A 24,384-nucleotide genomic window follows, 5' to 3' on the forward strand; every position below is an offset into this window, starting at 1 on the left:
AGAGAGAGAGAGAGTGTGTGTGTGTGTGTGTGTGTGTGTGAGTGAGCACGATTTGTGGGTACAATGACGAGTGTACCTCTTTAGGTTTTTAGATAGATATATATATGAAAGTACAAGTGTGCTAAGGGTGTGTCCACACCCGAGCACAAATAAAAGGCACGAGGGCCCTTTATTTCCAACAACCTCCTACCTAAAGGCAATGTGTCTTAAGAGGAGAAAAGAATCAACTAAGTCTAGGTATGTACAAAGCTGAAATACATATATCTATTCAACTCCCATCATCTGTCGGCGATGAGCAAACCGCTTTGCTGGAAGACCCTTTGTGAGAAGGTCTACAGGATTATCATCTGTATGCACTTTGACAAGCTCAATGCTCTTCCTGTCAAGTACATCTCTAATGAAGTGGTACTTCACCTATATGTACTTCGTCTTTGCATAAAAGACGGGATTCTGTGCTAGCATGATAGCACTCTAACTATCACAATGGAGAACAGGTAATTCTGTAATGCCAAGCTCTTCCACGAGATGTGAAAGCCATAAAGCCTCCTTGCATGCCTCAGTGGTAGCCACATACTCTGCCTCTGTAGTAGACAATGCAACACTTTTGTAGCGTGGAGATCCAAGAGACTTCTCCTCTTGTGAAGGTAAACACATATCCAAAAGTGGACTTTCTGCAATCCGCACGACCGGCATAGTTTGCATCCGTAAAGCCAACGATAGATGCCTTCTGCTTTCCAAAGTAGATGCACAAATCCTTTGTGCCTTTGAGGTATCTCATAATATCTTTCATTGCTTTCCAATGCTTTTTACCAAGGTTTGTCATGTATTTGCTAACCACTCCCACTGCAAAGGGAATGTTAGGACATGTAGCAACCATAGCATACATCAAACTGCCAACAGCTGAAGCATATGGTATCTTGGCCATTTCAGCCTTCTCATCATTAGATGTAGGGCTGTCCTCTGTATTGAGTTTCATATATGGAGGCAATGGAACCCCAATTGTTTTCCTCCCCTCCATATTAAAACGCTACAAAACTTTGGAGATATACTCCTGCTGAGATAGATAGAGTGATCCTTTTGACCTATCTCTGAGTATTCGCATGCCAAGAATGTGATTTGCATCACCAAGATCCTTCATGTCAAAGCTGCCATGAAGACTTTACTTCAGTGAGTCCAAGGCATGAGTATCCCTGCCAGCAATCAGCATGTCATCAACATACAAAACCAAGATAATCAGGCTGCCATTTGCTGCCTTTTTAGTGTACAAGCAGTGATCCACTTGACTTCTATGAAAGCCTTGAGACTGCATGAATGTATCAAACTTATGATACCATTCTCTTGGTCCTCCCATACAAACTCCTTTTGAGTTTACATACCATCTTCTCTTTCCCTTTTGCCACAAACCCTTCAGGCTGTTGCATATATATGTCTTCATGCAGATCACCATGTAAGAATGCAGTCTTTATATCCATCTGTATGAGCTCCATATCTTCAGCTATAACCAAGCCTAAAATGATTGTCAATGTAGTCGTCCTGACTATAGGAGAGAAGATCTCATCAAAGTCAACTCCATGTTCTTGCTTGTATCCCTTCGCAACCAATCTTGCTTTGTACTTTGGTGAGGAATCGGAAGTGACCTTCATCTTGTAAACCCATTTGCATGGAAGGGTTTTCTGCCCTTTAGGCAATTGCACTAAGTCCCAAGTGCCATTTTTCTCAAGAGATCCCGTCTCTGATAACATGGCTTTATACCATTTCTTGTTGTCCTGTCTGTCCATTGCTTCCTTGAAGCAAGATGGTTTACCACAGTCTGTCAACATGACATAATCAGCCACATTGTTTGCACCATGAATAAACCTATCAGGTTGTCTAGTAGCCCTAGATGATCTCCTAATCCAATGATCATTGTTTGCTGGCTGTTGAGCATTTTCAGCTTGCTGTCTTGGCATTTCAGTCTGCAAATCAGCTTTAACAGCTTCCTGTCCTGGCTGTTTCTACACATCTAGTGGCTCATCATTATGGGCAATAGTTGACTGATCATTTCCAGCATTATTTTCTACATTTGTAGGTTCATTTACAGTAGGTATTTGCTGCTGTACAGCGGGCACATTTTGCTGTCCAAAAGGTATTTCTTCTCGGAATACAACCCTATGGACCTCTCGAGTCTTTCAGGCTTTATGCATGCGATTTCCCAGAAGATAACATCATTGCTGCGTGCTACTTTCCTTTTCTCGGGATCCCGTAATCTACACCCCATTTTACCCTCGTCACCATATCCTAGCAAAATGCATTTACAAGACTTTGGTTGAAGTTTGCTGCGTTTTTCTTTACGAATATGCACAAATGCTTCGCAACCAAACACTTTCAAGTGTGCATACAAAGGTGGCTTGTCCGACCATCCTTCTTGGGAAACTTCCCTCCCAAGACCTTTTTGGTGATCGATTAATCAAGTATACGGATGTCACAGCCTGTGCCCAAAAACCATGGGGTAATGCAGCATGAAACAACATCGTACGGACCTTGTCCTGTATGGTCCAATTCATACGCTCTGCAACTCCATTTTGGGGTGGATTATGAGGGGCAGTAAGCTCCCTCTTTATTGTCACAAAATGGCTGAAAGGCCTTGGACACATATTCCCCACCGTTGTCAGAGCGAAGATACTTAAGTGTCTTATCAGTCTGATTTTCAACCAATGCCAAGAAATTTTTAAACTTGTCAAGCACTTCGTCCTTGCTACGAATAGGGTAAACCCATACCTTCTGTGTAGCATCATAAACAAAGGTGACAAAATATTTCTTTCCCCCTAAGGATAACTCTGACATCTGACATACATCGGAATGTACTAATTCTAGAGGAGAAGATTTCAGCGAAAGAGACTTTTTATGAGACGTCTGTGCATGTTTACCATAAACACAATGATCGCAATGCTCAAAATCAGCATAACGAAGACAAGGCAAGTAACCTAAACGAGAAAGTACTTTCATTCCAATTTGACTCATCTGTTCCAACTGGCCATGCCACAAAGAAACACTTGGCTGCTCGGTCATGGCAACAACATGATCACTCACACTAGATACATGGAGGGGATACAAGGTATCACTTTTACAACCTCTGGCAATCACTCTAGATCCCTTACGGATCTTCCATTTTCCATCTCCAAAGGTGGTATGTAATCCATCGTTATCTAGCTGCCCTACGCTAATCAAGCTCTTCTTGAGGCAAGGTACATGTCGTACATGCTGAAGTGTGAAGATAGAACCATGCTGAAACTGCAACTGCACACTGCCAATACCTGCAATGTCACTTGCATAAGTGTCCCCAAGATGGACAATACCATGTTGACCCCCTGTATAGTCAGAGAACCACTCATGGTGAGGGGTGACATGAAAGGAAGCACCTGAATCTAAAATCCAAGTATGCATGCCTTTATCTGTATTTGCAAGCATGTGCACTAAAGTGTGAAGAGACAGAGTATGTCATTCCCATTGTCACTGTCATGAGTGACTACATTCACTTCTTCAATTTTGACACTGCTTTTCTTAGACTGACTCTCTTTCTTTGCTTCCTTGCTATCATCTGTCTTCTTGCCCTTTACTTTCTCTTTCTTCCATTTGTAGTAGTCACGTTTAAAGTGACCCCTCTTGCCACAATGATGTCATTCAACATCCTTGTCACATGATTTACTGCGTCCCTTGCTATCAGATTTGCCTTTCTGCTATGATCTGCCCCTAGTATGCAAAGCATTGGAAGACTTATTGGATGCATTGTTCTGCCGATTCATTTCTTCCATAAGTAGAGCACTCTCTACATCAGGATACAAAAGGATCGCATTAGAATTGTGGACAGCAGTCCTGAATGTATCCCATCTCTCTGGCAGAGTGCAAAGCAAGATTGTAGCCTTAAATTCTTCATCAATCAAGAACTTCAAGGCAACCAGTTGGATGAAAATGGAGTTAAACTCACTCAAGGGAGTAGACATTGTTGTACCCTCTTTTATACGCAAATCCATAAGCTTTTTCAGCCAATACACTTTGCTTGCGGCCATAGTTGTCAGGTACGAAAGGTACGATACGGTACAGTACGATAAAATACGGTACTAAATGGTACCTTAAGATTTTATAAGGTATGGTACGATATTAGTACGAAAAAAAATTTAACTTCATTTTTTTTAAAACTATAAATAATAGAACACATGTTTAAAGTGAAACTAGCAGTGCCATTACAAAATATGCTGAATACATGAGGTAAAAAGCTCTCGCAGTCACATGCGAGCAACAAACATGCAGACAACTGTACAGTGTACTGGATACATCATACAATCATCAATGAGTGAAACTGGATGCAATCATTAGTGATAGTTCTAAGTAGATACAAAAAGGTGAGACTCGAGAGAGCTGAGGCCTAGAGGCTAGGATGACTCATGAGGCATCACTATCATCATCATTATCAGAGTGCTCATCAAGAGAGTTTGAAGATGACTCCTCGTCATCGAATGATGAGGCACTCTCATACTCATCCTCACTGATAAGGTTACCATCATTATCATCAAATGATGGCTCCCTAGGCAATGACGGTCTGACTGTAGGCAAGGAGGGAATGCCATCATCAGGGACTGGACGAGAGCTACTAGAGACCCGTCTCATATATGTCTGCAAACCACCTGAACCACCCCTCCTCGATCTCGGAGGGTGCCGAATGACCATGCCCTTGCTGGCAACTCGAACTCCTCACCCACAAGCACGCTGACTACGAGTGTCAGGAGTGTCTGCTGCTATGAGCTCTCTATAGAGCTCTGCAAAGATTTGCTCCTCCTCATCGACCTCCCGATGTACACTCGCAAGAGTGTCGCCCGTCAACTTGAATGTATCAACATTCACCTACACAATGCACATAAGATAATAGATTATAAATACTAAATTGTTGAGTATAATACTATAAAGTAACAAGTTGAAACCAACAAATTTATTGACTTATCACTTTATGGTTAGGTGTTTACTTGCTTTGGACTACCCATACTCATCATGGCCTTCATCATGTGCAAGTTAGTGTGGCAATAGACTAGCCGCTCTAACTGTCCTGTGCTAAGACGATTGCGAATCTTCGTGTGAATGAGAGAATAGGCACTCCAGTTTCTCTCACATGCACCCGAAGAGCAATCTTGTGCAAGGACTCTCATGGGCAAGGGCTGAAGAGTCTCGAGCGCATATCCAAAATTTTGCCACCAAAATAGAGGCTTTACTAGTAACTCCCTTCTTCAACAAGTGGGAGAAGAAAATGCCACATGTCCTCTCTGATCTGCATAGCATCCAAGCTCCTCTAGGACTGTGTTGTGGTCATCTATGGGGACCACATGAGTCAAATATGCAAGCTGATTTGACCGGAGCTCTCTGTCATCCATGATTGCTGGCGACTTGTAGGCCGGATGCACCAATGCTGCAAAACCATGGATGGGCCTATGTATCCATGCCCATCTCCTCTCTGCTATCTCTATGATGTGTGCACGCTGAGAATCTATGATCATCATGCAGGCCCGTACCTCCACCAATGCTGCTCTAAAGAAGTGAACGAGAAGGCCCATGGTGGACCCCTCGCAATCAGTCATGCACAACACCCTATAAAAGGGAGTCACGGCAATCACAATGGCACGGACTTTCTGCCAAAACTTCTCATCAAGGCGTAGTTGCTGCATGGCTTTCGACTCCTCTGTCTCATGCTCATCCCACTCATTCCATAGAGTGGACACCACTGTTTGGCGTAGGGCGGATCGCACCTCATAAAGCCGCTCCAACAATAACCATATATAAGCAAACCGAGTTGAAGAAGGCTTCTTCAACTTAAGTTTACTATGCTCGCGATACATCGCAAGCACCTTCACCTTCACCGTGAAGAAGGTGACAACAGATGTAGCCTTGTGTATCACCCTCTTCACCCATTTTAGCTTCCCGATGTCCTTCATGAGCAAGTTCAAACAATGCTTGCACATGGAGTCCACACGATCGAAGGAAACTCGGCCTCAAGCAAACGGCCCATGCGCCAACAATTGGATGCATTGTCGGTCACAACTTGCACCATATTCAATGGGCCCACCTACAAGCACATCATACATGGCACAAATTATAAAAGCTTTGGGGAGAGATGAATCATGACTTGAAAATTCTAATTATGATTCATGAATAATGAAAGCAACTTTAAAAAGACAATGTGTACCTCAATGATAGCTTGCCGAATGTGGCGGTAGATGAATGGGCTAGTCGTTTTTCTTCCCCTCTTGCCGGTGTCTACGGCCCACAAAAAATATGTGCCAAGTGGACATGAAACGAGTATGTTGATGATATCCCGTTTCTTACGGTCACTCCATCCATCGGTGAGAATGGAGTAACCGTATTTTGTCCATGTGGCCTGAATAGGATCAAGGGCTTTATCAATCCTCTCCTTCTCTTCATCAATTTTCTTCGTCCTCATATCATTATATGAGACGCCGCTCCATCCTTCACATGGGCTCACATTGGTGATGGTTCTCACCATCTTCTTCCATTGCTCATGCTTTAGGATGTTGAATGCAAGATTGCACTCGATCACCATGCGTGCAATCTCAACATCGGCTTGTCGTTGCCTTTCTCTAAGAAAGGCAACCGATCCACGTGTATGACCGGGAGCTTGAGAGAGAGAGAGGATTGCCTCTCCGGTACCGCATGGGCCTCTAACCTTTTCCTTTTGCCAATGCCTGAGCCTGAAGCGGATGTGGAGTCGGCACCGCCAATGGTGGAGACCTCACCCGCATCGGTCAAAGATAGGCCTACATTTGAGGCTTCCTCATAAGTAGGCATAGGTCTAGATGCCGCCGCCGCCGATCCACCACCTCCTTCTCTAGTGGATCCCCCTCTCATCTTGGTGAGAATCTCGTCTGCAATGTGTTGAGGGATTGACTTGCACGGAGCGACTTGCCCCCCCGTCTTGGAAAGATGTTGGAGAAGCCGGGTCGCACCACTTGTGTAGCTCTTCTTGCAATACTTGCATATCCAATTGTGGGAGTTGGACTTCTTCGTGTTCCTCTCCACATGGATGGCGTGCAAGTTGAAGGCCTCATGCTTCTCGCGTGTCATGGTGCTGAGGCAAGGCCAGAGGCTCGATGAAGAGGAGGGAGTCGAGACTTGTCACTCCGATCGGCGGTGATGCTTGAAGAGGGAGGGGATGGGGGGAAGAGGAGAGAGTGAGATGATGCTTGAGCCTTGAAGAGGGAGGGGATCGGGGAAACTTGGAAAGTTGGAAGAAGAATGAACTTTCAAAAGGGAGAGAATGGGAAGAAGACTCAAGAGAAGAGGGGAAGAGGAGAGAGGAAGAGGGAGCTTGGAGGGGATGGGAGCTTGATGCAGCCTTGGAGTCTTGGAGACAAGAGGGAGGGCTGAGGAGAGACTTGCAAGAGTGTGTGTATGTCGCAAATGATCAACCGTGCCCAGTTTGCGCCTTTTTCCCCAGCCCATTTCACCCGGAAACTCTCTGGATAACTCGCCTTGTCCCGCAGGATACGTGGCCAAAACACGTCTAAAATCTCGTACGAAACCGTATGGTTCGTATGGTACGAACCTGTCTGTTCGATGTACGAGTGCAACCCTTCTTGTGGCGCTCTTTTGTGCACACAATTCTTTTAGTCGAGTCTAAATAGCATATGCAGAATCCAAACCTTGAATGTTCAACAGTAAGGCATCAGAAATCGATAGCTGGATGGTTGAGCGTGCAACCTCATTTAACTCATCCCAATCTTCCCGTTCCATATCTGCGGGCTTTGCCTCTTTATTCTTAATCGGCTTTGCTTGCTTCTTTTGCAACAAGATATTGTAGCACTGTTTTGCGAGGCTGCAATGTTATGTGCTCCTTCAAGCTTCTTAATGTGCATGAGATTACTGCTATCACTGCTGCCAGCCATGATTTTCAGCCCAAATGCGACCCAAAAAAAAATTCAACAAACGCAGGCCCAAACTGTCACACAAGTGACCAAGGTACAAACAAGTACCGACCAGCAATCAATGATCACGTAAAAGCAGAAATTTCAGATCTGCAGATAAATTTTAAGAAGCACTAAACCTTGTGCTACAGCACTCCACAACTGATTACAGCTGTTTCAAGGGAAAATACATCACATTGCATGAGAAGTCCCAAATTTTAGCTGCAATTTTTGTTGTACATGCACAAAATTTGGGACTTCTCATGCAATGTGATGCATTTTCCCTTGAAATAACTGGTCAAAAGCCCCAAAATTTGTGCTCAAAGCATCAACCATACGTCTGCACTGTCTTTGATATGCATAGAACATGCCAATTTTGCCAAAATAGAGCAATTTCGGCAAAACCCCCAAATTTTTCAAAGTGCTAGGTGTCCAAATTGCATGGAATTAAACTCGCATGTATATAAAGTGATCAAATGGTGCACAAATTTTGCCCAAACAGCAAAAGCCCCAAATTGCACGGGGTCCAATGTGCATCAATGTTGAGAAATTGGGTAAATTTCAGCCCAATTCTTGCATATACATGAAAAGCCCCAAATGTCGGAGGCAAAATGTCAGAAATTCCTGCAATTTATGAAACAAATGGTCTTGTTTTGCATCACAATCCCCAAATTTGGGAAAAGCCCCAAATTTTTGGGCCAAGATTGCACAAATCTACACTCTGTGCTTCCACGCGTGAAACCCCGTCAAGAAAGAGGGGTAGAAGCTGATTTTTTTGAAAGAATTTTTTTTTTCTGCGTGACCTGATGTGGGTCTGTTGACCCGTTAGGTTCGTGACGTGACGACCTATTGAAGCCTCCCATCCGTCGCACGTCGTGGTCCCGCCATCAGCGCCCCGCTGTTCATTGTGCAGTTGCCCGTCGCGCACCAGCGCCCCGTCACACAGCACCATTGCCTCCAGCCCCATCACGTGCCCTGCAGCCAGTCACCAGCCCGTCATGCAGCCTACTCTCTAGTCGACTGTCACGTGATGGTAACTGGCCTTTGTCCAGCTGACCACCGTCTGCCGACGCTTGCCTGCACTTCTCCTGCACCTGTCGATTGCTACTCGTTGAGCCAACCTGGGACTCTTGCAACACCTGTTGTCTGCTTCATCTCGAGAAGCGTGCACTCCTTGCTGCTCTAATACCAGTTTGTTGAGCTCCCTGGTGCGAGGATCGAGACACACAGTGCTTGCTAGTAGCGCACACGCACACACACACACACACACACACACACACACACACACACACACACACACACGTGTGTGTGTGTGTGTATAGAGTGGAGAGTGAGAGTGAGCATGACTTGTGGGTATAATGACGAGTGTACCTCTTTAGGTGTTTATATATATATATATATATATATATATATATATATATATGAAAGTACACGTGTGCTAAGGGTGCGTTCACACCCGAGCACATATAAAAGGCACGAGGGCCCTTTATTCCAACAGTAGCAGTTGACAGAGCACCTTTGGGGCAAAAGAAGTGATTTGTCTAGTCTCTAAATCAGCTTTAAATAGCTGAAAGTCATCAAAATTGGCCAAGCAGCCGTTTGGGGCCCAAAAAATGTGGCCGACCTGCATTAAATGCAGTATGCAGCAGCTAAATAGTGTGAAAATGCTGGTGTGGCAGCCATAGAGACAGGGAACGCCCGTTCCGGCACATAGGAACGCATTAACGCGTTCCGAGGGGTTCGAGCCAAGGAAACGCTGGCGAAATGTTCCAGCCCGTTTCCTGGCCCGTTCCCTCCCGTTCCAATCCGTTCCTTGGCCGTGTCCTGTCTGGAACGGCCGTTCCAGCTCAAGAGTTTTTTAAATTTTTAAATTTTTAACTTTTAAGTTTTTTTATTGTAGTCGTTTCGTGCTGTCGCCTGTTTCGCCCGTCTGTTGCCTGCACTGTTGCCCGTCTCGAACTGCCCGCGCTGTCGCCCGTTTCGCCTACGTCGATTGCTCCCGCTCGCCTGCGCTGCTGGCACGCTGCACTCCCGCCGAGTACCTGGTCCGCCCACTCCGCCTGCCAACTGTCCCTGCCCACTCCGCTTGCTCCGCCTGCTCTGCCGACTGTCCCCGCCCACTTCGCCTACTCCGCCTGCCCTTCCGACTGTCCCGCCGACTATCTTGCTTGCCCCGCCTGCCCCCACTGCCTAAGCCCTACTCCCACCTGCTCTTGGGACTCGTCTACCTCTCCCGCCTGCCTGGCCCGCCTCTCTTACCTGGCGTGACTCCTCCCCGCGATCAGGTGAAGTCTCGAGGATCATTATCTCGATTCTCAAATTTGTCATTGTCCCAAATTTGGGAGCTGAAAATGCGCCAAATTTTTGGGCATTTTCAGCAAGGAATTGCAGGCTGGAATGCCCCAAAATTGGGGCATTTTGAGTTTGTCATTACCCCAAGTTTGGGAGTTGAAAATAGTCCAAATTTTGGGGCATTTTCAGCAAGGGAATGCAGGCTAGAATGCCCCAAATTTGTGGCATTTTCAGTAAAAGGAATGCAGGCTGAAGTAGCACCAAAGTTTTGGCGTTTTTAGCATTGCTAAAAATTTAACACACACATGTTGAAATTTTGGCTGCAAATTTCTGCAATTTTATTGAACTTTACTGATTATTTGTCACTTTTATATAGATGGCAGCATTGACATCTATGGGATCTTCATCATCCTCAGCAGGTACTTCGTCAACAACTGGACGAAGTCGAAGCACTACTTGGTCATGGTGGGATGAGGTAGATGCAGGGGTGCCATTGAGAGGTGGAGGGGCTCGCCCTTGGAAATGCAAACTTTGCCCTTATGCTCTCACTAGTGGGGCTGATAAAGTGAGAGCCCATCTTCTACATGAGGAGGGGAAAGAGGTGTGTTTTTGCACCAATGTATCAATTGAGAAAAGGCAGGAGTTACTTGACCGCATAGCCACATCTATGGGGAATTCACATGCCAGGAGGACGCCAAATATAGCAGTGGATCCAACAACATGGACTCCAAGACTAGCAGGGCATGGTGCTTCATGCAGAAGACCACCAGGATTAGTGGCTATGCAGTCTTCTCGTGGGCCATCAATGGCAACAGGTCATGGTGCTAAACAGAGTTCATTGCACACTTCATGGGAACCAAAGAAAAAAGAGAAAACAGATGCAGCAGTGGCACGCTTTTTTTACCATGACCAAATTGCATTCAAATCAGCCAGGTCACCTTATTTTTTAAATATGGTGACAAAGATTGCAGAGTATGGACCCACATATAAGCCCCCTTCATCAGAAACTATCAGGACTACATTGCTTCAAAAGGAGAAAGTAGCCATAGAGATTGCAACAGCAAATATTCGCAATCAATGGGCAAGAAATGGAGTGACATTGATAGCACATGGATGGAGTGACACACGCCATAGGTCCATACATGGTGTTGTTGTATATTCTCGTGGAGATGCATACTTCATTGGTAGTCATGATGCTTCGGAGACTGGAAAGAGTGCAGATGTATTGGCATCCGAGTGGTGCTTGGCAGTGCAGGCTGTTGGGGCAGAAAATGTAGTGCAGTTTGTGGCAGATGGTGAACCTACAAACAGGGCAGCAGGAAACATTTTAATGGCGATGTATCCACATATCACCTTTAGTCCATGCATGGCGCATTGCTTGAATAACTTGTTGAAGGATATTGGGGACTTGCCATGGGTTGCATCTCTTGTTGTGAAAGGCAACAAGATTATCACATTTGTATGTAATCATCAGTACTTGCATGCTGAGTTTTGCAAGAGAAGTGACAAAGAACTTCTTAAATACTCGGATACACGATTTGCATATAACTTTCTTATGCTTGGTCGATTGCACTATTGCAAAGGTGCAATTAGGGAGCTATTTGCTAGTGATGAGTATGAAAATGGGACTGGGGCTGCCACTGCTACTGCTGTGTTATGTAATGCATATGTTTCTGATAGAGATTTTTGGGATGAGGTTAATCGCACCAACCAAATGGTTGATCCTATTATGCACATGTTGAGGCTTGCAGATGGCATGGATCCATGCATTGGGAAGATCTATGAAGGTATGGATCGCATGATTGAGAGGTTGGAGAGTTTGGAACCAAATGCAGATAGGTATGAGCAGATCAAGGAGTTATGCATCAGCAGATGGAATGAGTATGACTCTCCTATGCATGCTGCAGCATATGTGCTTGATCCTGAGTTTCAAGGAAAGATGCAAGAAAGAGACCTTGAGATGGTCAAGGCTTGGAACACATTGCTTGCAAGGCTTTATCCTAGCCATGAAATGTAACGCAAAATTAAAAATCAGCTCTCTGTATATCGACAAACATTAGGGATGTTTGGTACAGAGGATGCACTAGAGGACAGGACAAATATTGGGGCTGCTTTATGGTGGGAGGACTACGGGGCAGAAGCTCCAGAGTTGCAGAGTTTGGCTATTCGTATTCTTAGCCAAACAATTAGCTCTTCTTGTTTAGAGCAACTATGGAGCTCATTCAATCACATTCACTGAAAGAAGAGAAATCGTCTTGGTACAATGAAGATGAATGACCTAGTTTATGTGAGCTCCAATCTTCGCTTGCTAGCTCGTACATCAGTTGCAAAGGCTGATTCTTTTATATGTTGGGAAAAAGATGACGATGATGATGATGATGGGCAGGATGTTGTTCAGCAGGATAAGCATTCAGGCACAGTGGAGCCATCTTCCATGAATCAGAGCACTTAGTAGCTAGCCTTTTGGAAGTATTGACTTGGAAATTGGAGCTCTTGTAACTTGGATCTTTACTATTTAGGCTTTAAAGTTTACTGTTTAGTGCATGTTTTGTGTTTTTGCAATGCACACTTGTTGCCAGTTGGACTTACGCAACATTGTTGATTACAATGTTGAATTATGAATGCGACAATCCATTGCTGGTTACAATGTTTTGAATCTTTATTATTGTTGAAAGTTGAAACTTGATTATTATGTCTCTAGAGTCTAATTTCATGAATTATAATTTATGGTTGATATGATCTGTCTCTCTAGATTCTAAGACTAGTGTTGAGTCTTGACTCTCTTTCTCTCTCTCTCTCTCTCTCTCTCTCTCTCTCTCTCTGTATATATATATATATATATATATATATATATATATATATATATATACACACACCGTTCCCTCCGTTCCCGTTCCCTCGCTTTGGGCGTTCCCCCCGTTCCAGGGGGTCCCGTTCCCGTTCCCGTTCCCCGTTCCTGGTAACTATGGTGGCAGCAATCAGGCAGATGTGGCACTCTTGGGGCAGTTGAAAGGTGGTAGGGGCTAGAAACTAATTGACAAAGGCTGCATAGATCCTAAACTGTTTGATAAACCTAATAAAAACATAGTTAGAGCTCCTATGTCTCCGTTAGACCTTGCTGGAGCTCACAATTAGGAGATGAGAGACTGTTAGACTAAAATAGACAATCTAACAAGTACAACTTAGATTAGCGAAGGAGATGAGAGAATCTTAGTGTACTCCATCCATTTGCAATACAAGACAAAGAAACACTATGAGGACCACCAGTTTTTGGGGCCAACATGCTGTCCATTGTCCGTGGTAAATTGTGTATTTCAGCTTATTTACTTTAATTGCTTGTTGTAATTATCGATGAGTCAGGTTATTACCACCCTCTTGAAGGAGAAAGGCTGGTTTCATGGTTCCATTGTTAGGATACCATCGATTCCCCTAACTTGGTGGGCTCGAAGCACCTGATTGAAGGTCAAACGCTTTGCTTTAGTGCTGAAACTGTGCTCAACTGAGCATTTACAGCAAGAATGTCTTCTTATAGTGAGACTGGATCAACAAGTGACGACGCATCTCATTCTGAAATGCACATAACGAAGGGGAAAGTGCAATGCCTAATCTTGGAATAGGCTTACAGCATGGACAGCAATGAGAAAATGTGGTTCTTGACCAAGAAGTGGGTACTTCTAGGCCACAAGACACTAATGACCAGCAAGGAGGTGAAGAAAATGATCACCAATGTAAGGCTTGGTTGAAGGCAACAATTGACATCTTTGCTCGATCGGCTAAAGATCCATAGTTTGAGAGATTTTATAACTCTCATAGAAAGGGTAGCAAGGGCAAGAAGAGGATGCCATGTTTAAAGGCATTGGAATTAACCTAACAAAAGGCTTTCAAAGGGCAGCAATCACAGTCTAAAGATGCAACAAAGATTGACGATGAGCAAAAGCACTTGACACTAGTGGGATTGGATGCACAAATGTAGGGCTAACTTAGTAGTGCCAATCTTGTGGGTTTTGCACAGCCAGGTATGCATGTAAGTATGGGGCAACCAAGATACTTTGGTTGCCATGGTGGGTCAACGATTGCATATGAGGATCTATGGCACAACTCCGTATGGTATATAGCAACTAATGCATGTAATGCAAAGCCCAATGTATTTGTGTATGGTTGGTAGTATGCATAACCCCATGTATGGTAGCATTGGCATGATCCTTGGGGCACAAAGTGGTATGTATAGTAATGCATCTATAGCCCCTGATGCTTTTGGGGCTTAAGGAATGAGTGTTGGTCATGCAAATGCTTATGGTGCTGGTCATGATATAAATTTGGCAAATGCACCCTTTTTACAGTAGCCAATGTATGGCAACTTGACTCCCAAAGGGTTAGCAAAGGATCATGATGAGGGTGAAAAAGAGGTGAAGTTTGAGGCCTTCGATGGGGCACAAGAGAGGTTGAAAGCTTTGACCCTTATTCAACAATTTGATAGAGCCTATTCGGGATGCACATTGGTGGTCCACACACTCGATGCAAGATAGAGTATTGCCAACATGGGTATAATTTAAGCAAATGCTTACTTCAAATTGGTTGACTAGCACCTCCAAGGTGGACATTATGAGAGCTTAGAATAAGCTTGATGTAACACAATGCGAGAATTTGAAACAGTATAATAAGTATAGTTACGGGGAACAGGAACGGGAACGGGACCCCTCGAAACGGGGGAATTGCCCAAAGTTAGGGAACGGGAACGGCATATATATATATTATATATATATATATATATATATATAGAGAGAGAGAGAGAGAGAGAGAGAGAGAGAGAGAGAGAGAGAGAGAGAGAGAGAGAGAGAGAGAGAGAGAGAGAGAGAGAGAGAGAGAGAGAGAGAGAGAGAGAGAGAGAGAAAGAGAGAGAGAGTTAGAAGTTAGAATCTAGAGAGAGTTATCATATTAACCATAATTCATGAAATTAGAGACATAATAATCAAGTTTCAACAATAATAAAGATTCAAAACATTGTAATCAGCAATGGATTGTCGCATTCATGATTCAACATTGTAATCAACAATGTTGCATAAGTCCAGCAAGTGCGCATTGCAAAGACACAAAATATGCACTAAACTTTAAAGTCTAAAGATCCAAGTTACAAGAGCTCCAATTTCCAAGTCAATACTCTAAAGTTCTAAAAGGCTAGCCGCTAAGTGCTGTGATTTATGGAAGATGGCTCCATTGTGCCTGAATGCTCATCTTGCTGAACAACATCCTCACCATCACCATCACCATCATCATCATCGTCATCTTTTTCCCAATGTATAAAAGAATCAGCCTTTGCAACTGATGTACGAGCTAGCAAGCGAAGATTGGACCTCACATAAACTAGGTCATTCGTCTTCATTGTACTAAGATGATTTCTCTTCTTTGAGTGAATGCGATTGAATGAGCTCCATAGTTGCTCTAAACAAGAAGAGCTAATTGCTTGGCTAAGAATACGAATAGCCAAACTTTGCAACTATGGAGCTTCTGCCCTGTAGTCCTCCCACCATAAAGCACCCCCAATGTTTGTCCCGTCCTCTAGTGCATCATTTGTACCAAACATCCCTAATGTTTGCCGATACATAGAGAGCTGATTTTTAATTTTGTGTTGCATTTCACGGCTAGGATAAAGCCTTGCAAGCAATGTGTTCCAAGCCTTGACCACCTTAAGGTCTTTTTCTTGCATCTTTCCTTATAACTCAGGATCAAGCACATATGCTGCAGCATGCATAGGAGAGTCATACTCATTCCATCTGCTGATGCATAACTCCTTGATCTGCTCATACCTGTCTGCATTTGGTTCCAAACTCTCCAACCTCTCAATCATGCGATCCATACCTTCATAGATCTTCCCAATGCATGGATCCATGCCATCTGCAAGCCTCAACATGTGCATAATAGGATCAACCATTTGGTTGGTGCGATTCACTTCATCCCAAAAATCTCTATCAGAGACATATGCATTACATAACACAGCAGTAGCAGTGACTGCCCCAGTCCAATTTTCATACTTATCACTAGCAAATAGCTCCCTAATTGCACCTTTCTAATAGTGCAATCGACCAAACATAAGAAAGTTATATGTAAATCGTGTATCCGAGTATTTGAGAAGTTCTTCGTCACTTCTCTTGCGAAACTTAGCATGCAAGTACCGATGATTACATATAAATGTGATAATCTTGTTGCCTTTTGCAACAAGAGATGCAATCCCACAATATCCTTCAACAAGTTATTCAAGCAATGCGCCATGCATGGACTAAAGGTGATATGTGGATGCATTGCCATTAAAATGTTTCTTGTTGCCCTGTTTGTAGGTTCACCATTTGCCACAAACTGCACTAACATTTTCTACCCCAACAGCCTGCACTGCCTCTCACCACTTGGATGCCAATACATCTGCACTCTTTTGAGTCTCTGAAGCATCATGACTACCAATGAAGTATACATCCCCACGAGAATATGCGACAACACCATGTATGGACCTATGGCATGTGTCACTCCATCCATCTGCTATCAATGTCACTCCATTTCTTGCCCATTGATTGCGAATATTTGTTGTTGCAATCTCTATGGCTGCTTTCTCCTTCTGAAGCAATGTAGTCTTGATAGTTTCTGATGAAGGGGGCTTATATGTGAGTCCATACTTTGCAATCTTTGTCACCATATATAAAAAATAAGGTGACCTGGCTGATTTGAATGCAATATGGTCATGGTAAAAAAAGCGTGTCACTGTTGCTTCTGTTTCCTCTTTTTTCTTTGGTTTCCATGAAGTGTGCAATGAACTTTGTCTAACACCACGACCTATTGCCACTGTTGGCCCACAAGAAGGCTGCGTAGCCACTAATCCTGGTGGTCTTCTGCATGAAGCACCATGCGCTGTTGGCCTTGGAGTCCATGTTGTTGGATCCACTGCTATATTTGGCGTCCTCCTGGCATGTGAATTCCCCATAGAAGTGGCTATGTGGTCAAGTAACTCCTGCCTTTTCTCAATTGATACATTAGTGCAAAAACACACCTCTTTCCCCTCACTCATGTAGAAGATGGGCTCTCACTTTATCAACCCCACTAGTGCGAGCATAAGTGCAAAGTTTGCATTTCCAAGGGTGAGCACTTCCACCTCTCAGTGGCACCCAAATCTACCTCATCCCACCATGACCAAGTAGTGCTTCGTCTTCGTCCAGTTGTTGACGAAGTACCTGTTGAGGATGATGAAGATCCCATAGATGTCAATGTTGCTATCTATATAAAAGTGACAAGTAATTAGTAAAGTTCAATGAAATTGCAGAAATTTGCACCAAAATTTCAACATGCATGTGTTAAATGTTTGCTAAAAACGCCAAAACTTTGGTGCTACTTCAGCCTGCATTCCTTTTACTGAAAATGCCACAAATTTGGGGCATTCTAGCCTGTATTCCCTTGCCGGAAATGCCCCAAAATTTGGCGTATTTTCAGCTTCCAAATTTGGGGCAATGGTTGATTCAAAATGCCACAAATTTGAGGCATTCTAGCCTGCGTTCCCTTGCTGAAAATGCCCAAAAATTTGGCGCATTTTCAGCTCCCAAATTTGGGGCAATGATTGATTCAAAATGCCCCAAATTTGGAGGCTCTTTTAGATCTTGGGATGATGGATCCCAATGCCCCAAATTTGGGGACATTGCAGCCAAATTTGGGCCCCAATCCTTGAGAAAGCACCAAATTTTGGGGCAACTGCCGACAATTGATCCAAAATGCCCCAAATTTGGGGGAGATAATGGTCCTACTGAACAAAAATCAGTACTGAGTAGAGAAACACTTTGGTCGGTGCTTGATGCGAGATTCCTCACCTTTGATCGTGGGTGGGAATCGGGGGGGCCAAGCAGGCGGGAGCAAGCAAGCGAGGTAGGCGGGGCAGGCGGGAGCAGCAGGGGAGGTAGATGGGACAGGCGGGAGCTGACGGCACAGGTGGGAGCTGGCAGGACAGGCGGGACTTGGCGGGAGCAGTACGGGAGCTAGGCGGGATACGCAGGGCAAGCGGGAGTAGTAGGCGAAGTAGGCGCAACAGGCGGGAGAGGAGAGGCGGAAGTCGTCGGGCAACAAATCGCGACCCTAAATGGGCGCCAGCAAACAAACGACATTTTTTTTTCTTATTTCCATTGCAGGAACGGATGTTCCAAAGAGGGAACGGCCCTGGAATGGACAAGGAACGGCCCGGAACGGGACATGGAATGGGCTGGAACGTTTCGCCGGCGTTTCTTGGGCTCGGACCTTCTGGAATGCGTTAATCTGTTCCTATGCGCCGAAACAGCCGTTCCTGGTTTCTATGATAATAAGAAGTTTTAGGATGCCTTGCTGCTAGTGACTTCTTATTGTCAAGTTTCACTTCATTTGCAAGTGGAATTGTATGTATGTGGTTTGCCTAAAGGAATCGGGGATTTTGGCATTAAATCCACTGTATCTAGCATGTCTTAGCTCATAGAAACAACTAGTACAGCTGATGCATTGCTGCATAGGAAAGATTCAAGTGTCCAAGACACAAATGGGAAACCAAATAGGGTTGAGAGAAGGGGCAGATCTGAAAATCAGGCTGAAAACAGGCCATAAGAGCAAGGAAAGGGCTGGAAAATAGTGGCATAACGTAGGGAATTAAGGGCTGCAAATAAATGCTTTGTTTGTGAATAGGAGAGTCACATGGTTAAGGATTGTTCCAATAGGTAGCAAGTTGAAAAACTAGAAAGTGGGGGGATCCCAAGGGAAAGAAGCCCAAGACATCTGTTGGTTTGGTGCATGATGTTGTTAATGATTAACTTCATGATGATGCGATTGAGTTATGGAGAGCATTGCGCAAAACTAAAGCTCAACATTAATTTTTTTTGATAATGGGGCATGAGTCAAATTTATCTCCACGGACACGGCACCCTGTCTAGGCATCATGAAGGATGAGATGGACCCATGGGAGAAGTTGGTATGGGCTGTCTAGGCATTAGAGAGGATGAGATGGACCCATGGGAGAAGTTGGATGGACCCATGGGAGAAGTTGGTATGGGCTGCCTAGGCATTAGAGAGGATGAGATGGACCCATGGGGGAAGTTGGTATGGCATGCAAGGGCCATGTAGAGTTTGTCACACTGCTTATTGGGAAGCTTCGCTTAGTCACTTGTGGGGCGGCTACCATTTGAAAGGCTGGAAGGTCATGGCATAGATCTTATTTCTGGAAGTAGCCCTTGTAATAAGCCACCCTATAGGGTAAGTGCAGCCTAGCAAGAGGAGATAATGAATTAGGTGAATGAGCTATAGGAAAAGGGCTGATTCAGCCCAACTCATCTCCCTTTTGTTCTTTCGTGCTTTTGGTTTAAGAAAAGGATGGATCATTGGGTATATGCATTGACTATCGTGCTTTGAATGAAACCATGATAAAGAATTGATTTCCGATCCCTCGAATTGATGGTCTTATGGATAGGTTACAAGGGGCAAGCATATTGAGTTGTATTGATTTAAAAAGGGGTATTGTTAGATATGTATTAGATCACCATATATTTCCACTTGGACCATGGAAGAACTTAGTAGTTTTATTAATGCTGTCCACATTGTCCAACTCTAATCTTTGGCAATTAAACATTGCAAGACTCTTTCCATTTCTTGTAGTGTCACTAATGCAATATCCATGTTCATAGTTGCTTATGAGTACACACACACACACACACACACACAAAAAAAAAACAAAAAATAACCAACAAATCAACCATGTGATCCTAGAAAAAATAGATTGATAGAGTTTGGATATCAAAGGCTAGTGCACATAGGCTTTTAGTCATTTCTCACAATGCTATATCATAATCGCCATGCTTGAGAACTTTGTAGGCTAGAAACTTGCATGAAAGCTTTCCCAAACCACACCAACTTTGCAAGTTGAGGCACTTTTAAGTGATATCTTCCAAGAATCCCTTCCTTAGAGCAAGAGGAGGTACTAACCTTAGAGTAGCTTGCAAGTTGTATGACATAGGGAAAGGGTTGGTAGGAGATTCCCAATGCTCTATCCTTCAAGAAAGTGTTGTATGTATGTAAAATGATCTTTTGACCAAGTTTGGAACAAAACTTCTTGGATAAAACATGCTAAAGTGGGACCAAGAAGACCAATATGTGAATCCTTTTTCATCCCGAACTTCTTCTTAGAGAAGTTGAGGAGGAAATGAAGATTTACAAGATAGAGTATCTCATTTTGGAAGATTACAATATGAGCTAGAAAACATTATGCATATTTTATCTTCTCAAAGTGAATAAAAAGTTACAACTACCACGAGTTGGGAATGGGAAATGGATAGACAAAAAGATTTTGGAGCTGCTTCTAACAATACAACATTTCAAAAAGACTAGCAATTTGTGAAAGGATGAGGTTTCAAGTTGGCCTACTTTAAGCCTTATGTTGCTCTTACTATAGTTGCTTCACCCTCAAAGAGCTCATGCAAACTTCTTTGTCTCAATCTTAGTTTCTTTGGGGTTGTGACCATCCTTACATTGTGGGGCATAACAAAGCAACATGACAAGCATGTCAATTGGTCCTTGATTGATCCAACCATTGGCGGCTAGGTTTTTTGTGCTTTAGTGGTCATGTATCTATAGTACTTGGCTTTCACATTTGTTGGAAAGCCGATTGCATATACGTGGATGTGGTATGGTGGTGGTATATGCATGCTGTAACCAGCCTTCCTTGCGTGGATGGGTGGTAAATCCATGATTACAACTTAATTACAGTAGCAAACGTCTTATGTATGCCATGATAGCCACTCGTCTAGATATTGCCTTTGCAGTTGGTGTTGTGGCATGCTATATGGCTACACCTGGCAAGAAGCATTGGGATGCCGTGAAGGGTATTATGAGGTACCTGAAGGGCACTGCAGATATGTGCATATGCTATGGCAGCCAGACTGATTTTGATGATTTTCTTCAGTTCTTTGCATCTACAAGCTGTTGTGGCGGGGCAGCAGCTGCATTTGATTGATTTTCAATCATTATTTGCGACAAAACTTTGAATTTTCTCTCTCTACAGCTTTTCCTCTCATCTCCCAGCCATTTCATTGCCTTGCTCCAAAGAGCTTAGCATTTGGACCCCTGGAGGCTGAGAAATTTCAGATTTCTCTGCTATAAATTCTAATCTGTAGTAAAAATTAGGGTTTAGCAACAGCCTCGGGAAGCGTGCCAGAAATTGGAAGCTCCAAGACTTGGATTAAACAAGGCTGAAGCTGTTTTTAGCCTAGTCAAGTGGAGGAATCAGCAAATAATTGAATTTGGGGCATTTTCCATCTCCATCAAAGCAGATGAAGGCCAATTGATTGCCCGAATCAAGGGGAAAATTAGATTAAAGACTTGCTGGTGATTTATCATAGCAAGGGGAGTTGGAATACCGAAAGGGATTGGGAGAATCCCATTGTAAATTAACTTCTTCTTCAATAAAGCTAAAGAAATACCGAAAGGGGCGCCAATTTTGGGGCCAATAGGGTGTGCATTGTCCAAGATTAGTAGGTAAATTTGTATTTTTAGATTTGCATTACTGCTGCTGCCTTGTCTTAACAGCTTGTAGATGCTGTTGATTGGTCTTCTCTTGCCCTTGGCAACTTCAAAAGGTCCTCTAGTGGTGGCTGCAAATCAGACCAGCAACCTCCCCTCTCTCTCTCTTGTAGATTGAATTTATAAAAAATGCCTCTCCAGTTTCTAAAGACGTTTTTTAGTCTTGCATGGCCATTTTTGATAAGTGATAGCCTTTCCAAATGGTTTTTCTAGCATTTTTCATAATTAAATATTAATTTTCAGCCTTTAAATACTGAAAATTAATCTAACAATTATTTCGGTGCCCTGAAAAAAATCTGATTGGCCAATAATTAAATTGGCTAGGCAACTTCCATTCCCAAGTGTCTTTGCGCCATCTTTGACCATCAGATTGGCGTTAGGTACTATAAACGCCACTTCTCTAGTGTCACCAACTGACACTTATGGCCAAATGGATGACCTAGGCCAACAACTAACACCAGATACCACAAAGTACCTGTGCGGCATAACTTATAGCAACTTTTGCCTTTGACATTCCGTGATTTCTTTGGGTCTCGGGCTTGTAAATTTACTTTAACCCTAGTTGCACCTCACATGTGCAACATTTGCTTAATCATGTCATTAAAAATTAATCCACATGTTAAGTGAGGTTTCAAAAATACATGTCCTCATGACACATGCTAACATAGGATTTTGGTGTCCTTGGAGACTTGGAGTGATGTCTTGCCTGCCCCATATTTGGTGTGATGATCTAAGAGTACCTATCCAAATGGTGAGGGAATTTTGACCCATGGTGTATAGGCCATGAAGGTGTATGGCTTTGGAAATTCATATGTTATGAAAATGTTCTTTCCATAATGATTATTCCTTTCAAGCTTCTTTTTGCAGTAATGTTGCCACTTGTAGGTAGAAGAGGCATTGTATTATGTAACAAATGATGATTCATGGAGTTGAGATCTAAGGAGGTAGGTTGAAGCGACATGGAGTCTTCTAGCTCAGGATCTAGAGTGCACTGACCCTCCATAGGGATTGCTAATATAAAATTTTTTCAGAACCATCATACAAAAATTTGGACTTTTTCTCAAGGTGAGAGAAAGATTGTTCAAAGAAGGTCAAAGTTTCTCAGAACCATTGTACATATAGGTCTGATCTATTTCTAAAGTTGAGACAAAGATATGCCTTCTTTTGTTGTTTGCATTGCTTGATGATGAGGAGGGTGAGGAAGAAGAGATAGGAGAAGAGTGTGATCATTGATTGCTTATATTTGTGATCATGGACACGGTGATGTGTTCGATGGCTCGCCCATATGATGCAAGTCTCCATTCAATGATGATGATAATGAAAAAGTCCAAGATTAACTTCATTAATGCCATTTGGATCTCTTTGATGTTGACTTCCTCTTTCTTATTTGTTCTTGGTAGTCTCCATATTGAAATTTGCATATGAATTTGCTGGACTTTTCTTCTATAAGGCTTTCTAGTGCTTGCAAAAGAATACTCTACTCTACCGAGTGCCACACAACATTTGTGGGCAGCCCCAAGTCTCCATGTACATGTTGGACTATGCTTCAAGTGACAATGCAATACACAAACTTGACACACAAATTAGAGAAGTAGTGCTCCCTGCAATGTGATATGCTTCAATTAGAATGCTACATATTTGGTATATTGATTTTAACTGTAGCTATAATCTGATTGAAGTAACAATCACGGGGAATACACCTTTCAAAAATATGCAGCTTCTTTCAATAGTGGGCTACTTTGTTTCTGGTCCCATATAAGGATCAAGACTTAAATGAAAGGCATGATGCATTACCAATGTGTTAGCATGTGAGAAACTTCTTGTATGTTGTCAATTTCTGGTCCAAAGTATCTACTGGATGACTTTGGAAAGGATTGTGTTTTGCTGGAACCGTGTTTCGGTGTAAGGCTTATGTCAAATCTCTACAAAATATATTGTTCCTTCTGAATTGTGAAGTACCTCCAACATTTGCCAATTTCATAACAATAATGCGTGTCACATAGATTCCATATCTTAGTTGTGTGATCTCATAGATCCCATAATTAGTTGGGTGTTCATACGATAATTCAATTCTGATAAGTGTAGGCTATGCAGTCATTTCTTTCCTCAGAATTGTACCACATCTATGTAAGATTGATGCTTGAAAATACTTTTTATTGTGCAATTCGAGATCAAAATCACTAGTCTGTGGGTTACGTCATAGGTGGTGACATTTTGCAACACCAATCACTTGTCGTCACAACAGAAATCTCAGTTTTAAGCACCTCAGAATATTATTGAAACAGTGAAAGTTTATCATATATTGTTCATATGGTTAAACAAATTGAGCTGTATGCACCAGTTATCACGACTTCCTCGCCATTTGTTTTCGAGAATGTTCATGTTTTGCTATTTTTCTTGTGTTTATTTGATACTTTCTATCTAGATATTTTATTTTCTTGAAATTGGTAAAATGTTAGCCTTGATCATGACTAGCTTTGTTTATTCTTGTGTTCCCATAGGCACTAGTTCTAGGTGCTCCTGGGGAGGAGATAACCTTGGAGCTTACTCTACGAGTTGTGGCAGATGTGGGCCTAGTGGTATGCTGTTT

The 24,384-nt window shown here is 43.1% G+C and overlaps 2 protein-coding genes and 2 pseudogenes across 4 annotated transcripts in view; 2 read left to right on the forward strand and 2 right to left on the reverse strand.

Moving 5' to 3' along the window:
- The window catches only part of LOC148037732 (putative GTP-binding protein OBGC2), a 97,582-nt gene that overhangs the window by 21,312 nt on the left and 51,886 nt on the right, over positions 1–24,384 (forward strand). For 2 of the 3 annotated variants that reach the window (XM_087676687.1, XM_087676688.1), the window contains exon 5: positions 24,296–24,373. The exons of the other annotated variant lie outside the window; for it this stretch is intronic. In XM_087676687.1, coding sequence (XP_087532813.1) covers positions 24,296–24,373 — 78 coding nt within the window. The remainder of the gene's footprint in view (positions 1–24,295; positions 24,374–24,384) is intronic. 3 annotated transcript variants of the gene reach the window in all.
- Positions 4,420–6,073, reverse strand: LOC148037733 (uncharacterized; annotated as a pseudogene).
- Positions 6,158–7,104, reverse strand: LOC148037734 (uncharacterized; annotated as a pseudogene).
- On the forward strand, positions 11,188–18,514 carry LOC148037735 (uncharacterized). Its single transcript, XM_087677024.1, has 2 exons — positions 11,188–11,931; positions 18,392–18,514. The coding sequence occupies exons 1-2, from the start codon at positions 11,188–11,190 to the stop codon at positions 18,512–18,514; spliced, it is 867 nt and encodes a 288-aa protein (XP_087533150.1).

Source organism: Lygodium microphyllum, chromosome 4 (genome assembly GCF_053477565.2).
Source record: "Lygodium microphyllum isolate KBCC chromosome 4, Lygodium_microphyllum_v1.1.10, whole genome shotgun sequence".
NCBI classification, from domain to species: domain Eukaryota; kingdom Viridiplantae; phylum Streptophyta; class Polypodiopsida; order Schizaeales; family Lygodiaceae; genus Lygodium; species Lygodium microphyllum.

Excerpts from the sequence above, each read along its gene's own strand:
- LOC148037735 (XM_087677024.1), top strand. The coding sequence starts at position 11,188 with ATGGTGACAAAGATTGCAGAGTATGGACCCACATATAAGCCCCCTTCA. Across the intron at positions 11,932-18,391 it reads ATAGAGATTTTTGGGATGAG|GAACGGATGTTCCAAAGAGG; the intron begins GTTAATCGCACC and ends TTTCCATTGCAG.